General features: G+C 57.3%; 1 protein-coding gene across 1 annotated transcript in view; it reads left to right on the top strand.

The window, feature by feature from the left end:
* The first annotated feature begins 782 nt into the window (after positions 1-782).
* The window catches only part of KIF17 (kinesin family member 17), a 42,418-nt gene continuing 31,956 nt past the window's right edge, over positions 783-11,244 (top strand). Inside the window, 3 exon segments of the mRNA XM_027572926.2 lie at positions 783-1,099; positions 6,815-6,961; positions 7,987-8,088. Coding sequence (XP_027428727.2) covers positions 869-1,099; positions 6,815-6,961; positions 7,987-8,088 — 480 coding nt within the window. The 5' untranslated portion in view covers positions 783-868.

Below are 11,244 nucleotides of genomic sequence, written 5' to 3'. Positions count from 1 at the left end.
CACAAATAGTTTGGTTTTGTTTTTTAACCTGCGTCTTAGAGAAAATGAGGGCGGCATTAGAAGGACGCTTTGCTCTGTCGGAGGCAGCCCTCCCCTGAGTCAGTAGAGGGATGTGGATAAAGGCAGCAAGGTCCCTGTCGCCTCGGTAGGTCTCTAACTACCGGGTGAGGCCCTGACTCTGTATCTCTCCCCGTCCTAGCTGGGCAACCTCGGGCAAATTGCTTAACCTCTCTGAACTGGGCAGTGGGGATTAGAGGAGAGAGCTGACGCTCCCGCGAAGCAGGCCGCCCCGGCCAGCCAACAGCTAGGGGACGCTCCTGCGCGACTCTCCCAGCGGCGGGGTGCCGAGAACGCGCGGACCCCCTACCCCCCCCCCCCGCCCACGCCGGGAGCCGCCGGCTGTGACGCCACGGGCGTTGCCCGGCAACCGCGAACGCCGCGGCGGCGCGCGTGCCCGCGGGCGGCTGGGGCGGCTCCGGGGCTCCGGTCCTGCGGCGGCCCCTGCAGCGCGGATCCCCCCCACTGCCTCCTCCCCGGGCCGGGCCTCAGGGACGGGCGAGCCCGGGCGCGGGAGGAGGCGGCGGCCCCGGCTCCGGTCCTGCGACCCCCACCCCGCCGCGCCCCTCCTCTCTGGGCGCCCCCCGAGGAGTCCCGGCCCCCTGCCGCGGCCCCGGCCCCGCCCCCGCCGCGAGGCCCCGCCCCCCCGCCCCGGCGCTGGCCCCGCCCCCGCCGCGAGGCCCCGCCCCCGCCCCGGCGCTGGCCCCGCCCCCCGCCCCGGCGCTGGCCCCGCCCCCTAATCCCGGAGGTCCCGTGTCCCGGCCGCGCCGCCCACGTCGGGCCGCCCCCTGGGGACCCCCGCCGCGGCGCCATGGCCTCGGAGTCGGTGAAGGTGGTGGTGCGCTGCCGCCCCATGAACCAGCGGGAGCGGGAGCTGAACTGCCAGCCTGTGGTGACGGTGGACTCCGCGCGCGGCCAGTGCTTCATCCAGAACCCGGGCGCCGCCGACGAGCCGCCCAAGCAGTTCACCTTCGACGGCGCCTACTACATGGACCACTTCACCGAGCAGATCTACAACGAGATCGCCTACCCGCTGGTGGAGGTGAGGGCGCCCGGGAGGCCGCCGCCTAGGGGGCCTGAAGGGACAGTATTGTCCCCGAGCTGGGCGGGAACGGGCCTTCTGGAGGTGGTAGGTGGACACCAACAGGTTGGGCTGAAGTCTTTTGTCTAGGCAGGAGACAGCTGGAACCCACCTACAACGTCCACGTTCCGGTGTGCACTGTCCGCAAGGCCAAAGCTGGCCCTCGCCCCACCCCTTCCAGCCCCCTGCCCACAAGGACTCCAGCCTCCAAGACTACTTGCCCTCCACCATCATCTGAGAACTTGAGGACTTCTCTAAACGCTCTAGCCACTTGCCCCAGCCGCCACCGCCTCCTCTTCCCAGGCTGTGGCCTCTGCTTTCTCCCCTCAGCGTTCAGAATCCTCTCTCCTCCTCCCTCATACAAAGATCTCTGCTTCCCTCCTTCTGCCTTTGTCTGGGAGGAACGGAAACCGTTTAGCTTTGGTCTAGCGCATCATCATCTTCCTCTCAGCGGTTCGGGAACAAAGAGGCAACACCAGTTTGTCACCCTTTATAGGGCTTTTGCTTTCTGGAGCACTCACACCAGGTCACTTGTACATTTCACAGTTGGGGAGACTGAGGCCCAGAAGAGGGAAACTTGCCCAAACTCCCATGGTAGGTTTCTAGCAGAGGAGTGGCGGGGAGCTACACCTCCTGTCTTCTGGCCAAGGGCTCTTCCTTTCTACCAGCATCTCCCCAGCTGTTCAATGAGTCACTAGTTAAGTGAGATGTCCCAGGTTATCCCAGGAAAAAAGGAAAAGTTTGGGAAATGCTGCATACACCCTCCCTCCCATGAAGCTTCACAGGGCACATTGAGATACCTGAGGCTCTGGGGAGTCCTGCAGCAAAGGAACTGATTTGACTTCCTGAACCCAGTGTTTCGAAAATGCACTTTAGAACCTTTGTTGTTTTCGCTGGCAGGCCAATTAACACCCTTCAGAGCACCTCCTGTGGCTGCCCCATCTCTCCTACCAAGGCTCGGTCAAAGCCCTTGAGAGCGTTGAAGTGTTCTGAAGCCCAGAACTCCCCAGCGGTCAGGGCCCGATGGAAGTGATGCCCGGGAGACGAGGACAGCTCTCCCCCAGGTTGTGGTCCCAGACGCTGGGGATGGCCAGGCCGTCCTTCTGCTGTCCGGCACTCCCAGGCTGGAAGGGACCTGAAGGGTTGTGTCTGGTTCCCCCCCGCCCCGCCGCCGCCGCATTGGGTCCTCGAATGTCCACCCAGTGGCAGGAGTTCACTCTTCCCAAAGCAGCCCCTTTCCCCTTTGCTTCTTGGCTCCTAGAAGACCGTTCTGCATGGTGAGCCAGAGTCAGCGTCCCTGAAGCTTTCAGCTACCTGCCCTGGCTCTGTCCCTGAGGCCCTACAGATCTCCTCTGCTCCTTTGTCCAGGATTGGCCCCTTAGAGATTTAAAGATTCCAAGATTGAGTCCTCCTTGGTCTTGCTCATGGGTCCCTGCCTCATCCTGGAAGCAATCCCCTGAGCATGCTTCCCTCATCAGGGTCCTCAGGAAACCCCAGCCCAGGGTGGGAGACATTAAGGACACAGAGGCTCTGTCACATCTCCCCTCTGGCTCTCCCTCCTGCCCTGAGGTCCCCCACTACTTGGGATTCTCTGCCAGACACCTGCCTCCTCTGGACATCCCCCAGAGCCTCGCACTCAACATGACAGCAGCTCATTTTCATCCATTCATCCATTCAGCTAGCAAGTAGCAGCTCCACACCAAGCCCGTCTCGGCTTGGGGACCACAGCCCTGAAGGAATCATAGGCTCTGCCCTCCGGGAGCTCATGGTCAGGGGGAGGAGCACTAATGCTAAAAGCTACAATCTAAGGTGATGAAGAGGTAGGAAAAGCCTGGGGCACGTTGGCAGCCAGAGAACCTGTGCTTGGAGGGCATGGGAAGGGAGGGGGAAGGCTGGGAGGGCTTCCTGAAAGTGGTGAGGGTTTAAGTGAGACCTCAAGAATGAGAGGGGTAGGCCAGGTAAGAAGGTGGAGGAAACGGGCCTTCCAGGAGTAGGCCTGCATTTACTCTGTGGTCGTGTATAGAGCTGGAGTCCTTCCCTGGTGGGGAAACAGGTCACGAGTATCACAGAAAGAGGTGGGGTGGTTTTGATACCCAGCACAGTGCCTGCTCCCCTGCTCCATCCTGCTGGCCTCCCATTAAATGAGTAGGCACGCAAAGCACAGCCAGGGTGGCTCTGAGCCAGGAGCAGCCGCACCGTTAGGGCCGGAGGGGCCGTGTGTCTGCCCTGCGGGGCTCTGAGCCCGCTTCCAGGCTCTCCCATGGCTTCCTGCCACCTCCACAGGGCCTCCCATCCAGGGCCTTGCCTTTGGGTCCCTATTGCACAAAGCCCGCAGCACTTCTGACCGCCCCTTCTTGCCTTTTCTTTCCTGCTTCTCCAGCCCTTAAATTCCAGTCCCTATTCCTGATCTTCCCTGACCCTGGCTGATCTCTCTGGCTTTCCTGAGTGCTGCCCACCCGAGGAACCACCCCTTCTGCCCACTCAGCACATTCTCACAGGAGCTCCTCACCTCCACACCTGGCCCGCCGCCTGGTCCACGGGCTCTTTCCCAGCCGGCGACTTTTTGCCATCTGCCCCTTCTCCCCGGCTTCACACCCATGGCCTTAGATTTGCCCCTGATGAGCCGCCCCCAGCCCACGCACGGGCCAGGTACCATGGCTTCTACCATACCCAGACGTCAATGCAGTAGAAGCCATAGGTTTCGGTCCCTGGGTGGGACATTCAGCGTTTGCTTGGGAAGGGGCAGAAGGGGGGACATGAGGCAATTTAAGACAGATGCTCTTAAAAAAATTTTTTTAAGGTTTATTAATTTCAGAGAGAGAGAGAGAGAGCGCAAGCAGGGGGAGGGGCAGAGGGAGAGAAGCAGACTCCCTACTGAGCACAGAACCCGATGTGGGCTCAATCCTAAGACCCAGAGATGAGGACCTGAGCTGAAATCAAGAATTGGACACTTGACCAACGGAGCCACCCAGGCACCCCGGGACAGATGCTTTTTATTTCAGTTGCAGTAGTTATGTGTTATATGTAAAGTAGGAGAAATACTTAGCACATCCAATCTGTAATGCAGTTTCATGGGAATTACAGCTGAGGATGACAGCAAGTTAAAGAGTCCGTTAGCAGTTCATTTCCTGAAAGTCTGCTGGTTAGTACTAGAGCAGGGAGACGTTGCAGAACCTGGGGTGGAGGTACAGAGTGGCCCACATTTAGGACCCATTCCACGGGCAAGCTCGTCCCTTGAACATCTGGAGGCATCCCTTGATGGGTGAGACCTTTTTGAAATCTTATGTTTTGCCTTAAAAATTCACATAAAATTGTTTTCTGCTTCACTCCAGAACAATGCTGTTCTGTAGAACTTTCTGCAGTGGTGGAAATGTTCTGTATCTAGGCTGCCACTGGCCATCGGTGGCAGGTGAGCACTTGAACTGAGGCTAGTGCTACTGAAGGACTGAATTTTAATTTTGTTTAAAATCAAGTTAAAATGGGGCGCCTGGGTGGCTTGGTTGGGCGTCTGCCTTCAGCTCAGGTCATGATCCTGGGGTCCTGGGATTGAGCCCCACGTCCGGCTCCCTGCTCCACGGGAAGCCTCCTTCTCCCTCTCCCACTCCCCCTGCTTGTGTTCCCTCTCTCACTGTGTCTCTGTCAAATAAATAAATCTTTAAAAACAAATAAAATAAAATCAAGTTAAATTTGAATAACTACATGTGGCTAGTGGCCGCCACACTGAACAGCACAGCTCTGGAGCAATGATTTCCAATACAAATGTAATGTGAGCCACATACTTAATTTAAATGTTCTAGTAACCACATTTTATTTTATTAAGATATTTGTTGTCTTATATAACATGATTTGTGATAGGTGTGACTTTAATTTTTAACTTAATTTTAAAAAATTTTTTATTTTTTAGAGAGAGCGTAAGCAGGGGTGAAGGGCAGTGGGAGAGGGAGAGAGAGAATCTTAAGCAGCCTCCACGCCCAGCATGGAGCCCCCACACGGGGCTCGATCTCACAACCCTGAGATCCTGACCTGAGCCTAAACCAAGAGTCAGACGCTCAACCTACTGAGCATTTTAGAAAGGGAAAGGAAATAAAGGGAAATTAGCTTTAATAATAGATTCTATTTAACCCAGTATATCCAAAATAGTATTTCAAGAAAACATACTAATAAATGTCATTGTATAGTAACAGTGAGATATTTTCCATTCTTCATGCAAAGTCTTTGAAATCAGCTATGTGTTTTACATTGTAGCATGTCTCCATGCAGATGCTAAAGTGTCAACAGTTGAAATGAAATGAAACAAAAAATAAAGTGTTGTTTAATGAAAGAACATTTTATACTGCTTCACTTAAGTGTAAATGCACTAAAATCAGATCAAATAAATTCAGTTTCTCAGTCTCACCGGGCCCATGTCTAGTATGGCTGGTGGTTACCCTACCCGACAGTGAAGCAGTCTCTAGTTTTGTGTAGAATACCTTCTCCGGGTTTGGGTGACACTGATACTCTGGGCCCTGCATCATGTTGATCACCAGGGCTGCAGGTGTCCCCGGCTCTGAGGAGCCCAGCAGGGGATCGGGCTGCCCTTGCCTCCCCACAACACCCGCAGGGGGCTGTCCCTGTGTGCAGCCCCCCACCCTCTGATAAGGTGCAGGAACCCACACAGTGGTCAGGACTTCCTTGGACAAAGGAGAGGTGTTCGTCCAGTTCTGCTCATAAAAGTGAGGCCTAGTCCTCAGAGAAGCTGTGAATTGTGACTTCGAGCCTCCTTCAGCAGCGGTCCCTGGGGATCCCGAGCCCCACGGTGGTCCACAGGATGGGTCTTTGCAGTGTAGCTGGGCGTAGATGCCAGGTGGGCCCTCGGGGCCTGGGAGCAGCTCTCCTGTGCTGACACAGGCTTCCCCCTCCCCCATGCTGAGTTCTAGAATCAATGAGCTCATGAGCTCTGCAAGGGCAGGGAGTGGGGTCGCGCCTTGTTCATCCCTGTGTCCCGCCTGGAGCGTGGTGCCCACGCCTATGGAAAGAATCAGTGTGGGGCGCCTGGGTGGCTCAGTCGGTTAAGCGACTGCCTTCGGTTCGGGTCATGATCCTGGAGTCCTGGGATCGAGTCCCGCATCGGGCTCCCCGCTCGGCGGGGAGTGTGCTTCTCCCTCCGACCCTCCCCCCTTTCATGTGCTCTCTCTCTCTCTCATTCTCGCTCTCTCAAAAATCTTTAATAATAAAAAAAAAAAGAATCAATGTGTCCGTGAATGAAGACTGACTTTAGGGCTGCCCCTGGTTTCCTTCCTTTCTTCTCTCCCCTCCTCCCTGCCCTGCCTGCCCTCAGCCTCTGACCCCTCTGTGCCCCATCAGCCTGGGAGGCCGTCCTCTTCTTGACCCCTGTCGGAACCCTGAGCCACCTTTTAGCGCCCCCACTCTGCCCGCCCTACCCAGGAGGCTCTGTGATGCTCCCCTTGCACCCCCTCTCCTTGCCCGCTCCCTGGACACCTGCACTTGCCTCGTATGAGGATCACTTGTGTGTCAGTCTCCCCACCAGGAGGGAGCTCCTTGGGGACAGAGCTGGGACTTACTCATCTCTGCACCGCCTGCCGGCCGGGTGCCATCACAGTGGGTGAGCTGCGGAGGGGCCCCGAGTATCGCCGGGCTGGCCAGCCTGAGAACCGGGGTTGTGGTCCCCCCATGCAGGGTGTCACTGAGGGCTACAATGGCACCATCTTCGCTTACGGCCAGACGGGCAGCGGGAAGTCCTTCACCATGCAGGGCTTGCCGGACCCATCTTCCCAGAGAGGCATCATCCCCAGGGCCTTCGAGCACGTTTTCGAGAGTGTCCAGGTAGGGGCCTCGCGGTGGGAAGGGGCGGCGCCGGCGCTCAGGGCCTGGGGGCCCCCCTGGACGGTCGGGCGCTGGGTCCCAGAGCACCGGTGCCTTACGGCAAGGCCTCTGAGCCTGTCGGAGCCTGCTGTGACCCGACACGGATGAGCAGAGGCAGGCTCTGGTTTCCAAAAGGGGATGGGAGAACTTCACATTGAGAAAAATTCTGCCTCCCAGTTCCATGTTTTTCTCCTGCCATTTTTGGACTTGAACATTGCACTTGCTGTCCCACGTGGACCCGATGATCCAGAGCACCGGCCTGAGAAGGGGTTGTAACAATCAGAGCCTCCCTTTTTTATTAAGCAGTTGCTACAGACCAAGCCTAGTGCAAACCCCTTTGCATCATTATCTCACGGAACCCCCACCCTGGCCCCAGGAGATCACCATTGTTCCCATTTTCGAGATAGGGAAGCCCAGACTTATCGCCCTTCTGTGCTGGGCAAGACCGGTTGTCCCAGTGCCAGACTACGGGTGAGAATTGCTCCGGTGGTCACTCTTGGCCATGAGCAGAGATTCCTGCATCGGGGAAATGGCAGGGTGGGGACTGTGACCTCGGTCAGCCGCAGAGCCTACTGTACCTGCTCCCAGGACTCATGTTGGTGCCCCCCCACCAGGAACATTTGCAACAAGGAGAGATCAGACCATAGCCAGTGCTTGGTCCTTACCTGTGGCCTCAGTTTCTCTACCTGAGTAATGGGGAGGCCTCTCCCATTTCATTTCCCCTGAGGCTGTGGAGAGAGCATGTGACAGTAGCAATATGAGAATTATGCAATCAGAGGAGCCCAGGGGGCCCACCGAGCTGGAGAGGAGGGGTGGGCGGCTGACCAGGCAGGTGGACAGGGCCAGGAGGGTTGGGGACTCCCCTCCCCTTGATGTCATCGCCTCTCCTGCCGCGATGTCCTTCCGTGATGTCCTGGCTGCAGAGGCGGAAGGCGACAGGGCCAGCGTTGGCAGGCTTCTTTGCTGTCCCTGTCCACACCCTGCAGTGTGCAGAGAATACCAAGTTCCTGGTCCGGGCCTCCTACCTGGAGATCTACAATGAAGATGTCCGTGACCTTCTGGGGGCTGACACCAAGCAGAAGCTGGAGGTGGGTACAGATGTGGCCGGGGCAGGGAGGGGCAGAGGAAGGGTGGAGGTTGGCATCAGGCCGAGCTCTCTCAGAAGCACGGGGAAGGTATCCTGGGGGCACGTGCACCGGTTCAGACTAGAGTGGGGACTTTTGAACTTGAATTCTGGAGGCGTCTCAGAGTGCTTGTTGCAGGGGAGGGGCTCACCGGCCTACCCCCGACCACACAGTGGGGGACTGGACCTTACCTGGGGTCATGCCACCTATATCTGGTGAAGTAGATGGAGTCTTGTAATAGATTTCATTTGAAAAATGGGTTTCACTTCTAAAAAAATTACTTTGAAAACCCCTAAGGGCCCCAAAAGCTAGAAAGACGGTGATAATGATTATCATTTATTGAGCACTATTTACTGACTGCTTTAGGCACATGATCTTATTACTAGTCACAGTGATCCTGTTGGGTAGCCGCTGTCCCCAGTTTCCCAGTGTGGGAAGGGACGCTTAGGTTAATTCACTTGCCTATGTGTGTGGCCAAAACTGGACTTGAACCCAGGTCTGTCTGACTTCAAGGTCCTGAATCTCAACCATCCCATTTCATGGCTGTTCGTGGCCTCAGATTCTGGGACTCTGTTCCCCTTTGCAAGGGGTCTGGTGCAGGGCACCCAAGGACCGCAAGGGGTCTGGTGCAGGGCACCCAAGGACCGCAAGGGGTCTGGTGCGGGGCACCCAAGGACCGGTGACCTGACCCTTATAAAGTGAGGACTGAAGAGGGCGGTGAGAATGAGCTGCTTGCAGAGCCCGACGCACAGAAGGCATTCAGCGTGCTGCTGTGAGGGGGTCACACAAGACAGGCAGAACTTGGCTGACCCTTTGGGGAGCCCAGCGAGGTCAAGTGACCTGCCAGGACCAGACAGCCAGTTGGTGGCAAGGTTGGACCCAAGTCTAGGCCTGAGTGTGAGGCCTGGATTATGTGTCCTCTCTGGGACTCTTTAAATGCTGGGTGGGCCGGGTCAGGGCCAAGGGGGAGGGGCCAGCACAGGGTAGGGGAGGGGGAGGCTGAGGCAATCCTGTGGCCAGAATGCGGGTGGCTGCCCCTGACTCCCATGCTTCTTATCTGACCAAGCAACCAAGAGGCCCACCTCCTTCAGAGTCAGAATGCCCGAGTTGGAGCATCACCCCCAGGAGGTTGCCATGGAGATTCCCATTTTATGGGTGAAATTGTCTGAGAGAATGTGACTTGCCTGAGGCTAGGAAGCCACAGAGACAGGGTTGGACATTTTCTTTCTTTTTTAAAAAAGCTTTTTTAAATGAACGAATGGATGAATGAATGAAATAGAGAGTGTGCTAGTGCAGGGAGGGGCAGACGGAGGGGAAGAAGAGGGAAAGAATCCCAAGCAGACTCCGCGCTGAGCTCGGAGCCCAGCATGGGGCTCGATCTCATGACCCTGAGATCCTGAGATCATGACCTGAGCCAAAATCAAGAGTTGGACGCTCAACCATCAATGAACTGAGCCACCCGGGCATCCCCAGGGTTGGACATTTTCTGTGACAAACTGCTTGAGTCTCCCCAGGGCACGTGCCTTGACAGCCAAGGGGAAGGGGGCAGAACCAGGTGAAGGGGCTGCTGCCAATGCTTCCCGGCCCTCCTGGCTCCTGGTGACCTCTAGATTGGACAGGATGTTGGAATCACCTGGTTCCCCCCAATCCCTGCCCATGTGGAGGGGGCAGGGCTATTTCCCTACTCAGCCTGAGCCTCCACTTGTCGCCTGACCACCCCCCCCCCCCCGCACTGGCCCTGGGTTCACCTGTGGTGTCTGTGAGTTCCTCTCTGACCTGCGACCACTCTTTGATCCAAGTGAGCAGATCAGACCCCAGGGAGCAGCTGTCTTTAAAAATGTGTTTGTTCTGGCCATACTGTGGAAAAATCCCTAAGAATTTGAGCTGGAAAAATGCTTGAGAGCTTCTAGTCGGCCCTTTCCTAGTACAGGTGAGGAAACTGAGTCCCAAGGAAGGGAAGGGAGGTGGCCAAGGCCACACAGCTAATTACTGGTAACGGTGTTGGTACCAGAACTTGGGGGATCTGAGTGGTCAGGTGCTTTCCTACCAGAATTTTTTGGGGTCAGCAATATAGAGACTGCCTAGGGCACTCAGAGGCCAGTAGTGGGGTTCCGGCCAAGGGAGGTGCATCCATCAGGTGACTCCATTCATGCAGCAAAGACTGGGATGACCTGCGGGTCCCAGGCACCAGGCCACGTGCTACAGCGGTTCCCCATGGGTGTGTGACCTCCCTTCCTCCCAGGCCCCATCCCGGCCTGGTACCTCCTCCTCAGCTCCTGACAAACACAGCAGCGCTTTGCTCTTTCTATGCAGGAACCTCCAGCCGCCCACCTGGAGTCTTTCTACTGTCTTCTCTATCCTGGAGCTGGAGCAGCTGAGTCATAGCTCAGCCCCCAGACAGGGAAATGGGGGTGGGTAGGAAGGCACAGGACATTGCTCCCACGTGTTAGTCCCGAAGGGCCAGCCTGGGGGATCTGGGCCCCCCTCCCGCCAACCTGCACTGGGGCAGCAGGGGGCCCTCCTCCCCTCCTTCCACACCCAGGACTCTACAATGGCCTCCATTACCCAGGCCCTGAGCGCTGGCAACTGTGCCCCGTGGGCCCCAGGCCTCAGGCTTGGTGAGTCAGGCTGCCCTGGGGGCGGGGGCGGGGGCTGCCAGTGACAGGTGCCCTCTGAGACACTCCCCGCCGGTGCACGGGGCGGGGGGGGGGGGGGGGGGGCGGGGGGGTGACCCGCTGTCCCCTGGCGAAGGTGCAGATGGTTGTTCCTGGGAACCTCAGAACAGCCTTAGGGGGAGGTGCTGCTCTGATCCTTTATTACAGAGGAGGAAAACTGAGGCTCAATACGCCTGGGTAAGACCAGCCGTGGGGCACACAGTCAGGAAAGGGTGAGGCTGGATTTGAATCCAGGTGCCCAGGCCCCACCACACGGGCTCTGAACCCGTGCTTAACACAGGGCCTGAAGGTTTTGGTGATTAGTGGTGAGTAGATCAGCCCGGACGAGGGATTTGGGGAGGCAGAGTTTCACTCCCTCCCTCAACCACCACCACCAACCACCCTCATGGAGGCAGCCCACACTGGGTGGTGGAGGTGAGGCCCTCAGCACCTCTCAGTGTACTGG

The sequence above is a fragment of the Zalophus californianus genome, chromosome 4, assembly GCF_009762305.2.
Source record: "Zalophus californianus isolate mZalCal1 chromosome 4, mZalCal1.pri.v2, whole genome shotgun sequence".
In the NCBI taxonomy this organism is placed as follows: Eukaryota; Metazoa; Chordata; class Mammalia; order Carnivora; family Otariidae; genus Zalophus; species Zalophus californianus.
The sequence above is the reverse complement of the archived record's forward strand: the minus strand, read 5'-3'. Positions and strand labels throughout refer to the sequence as shown.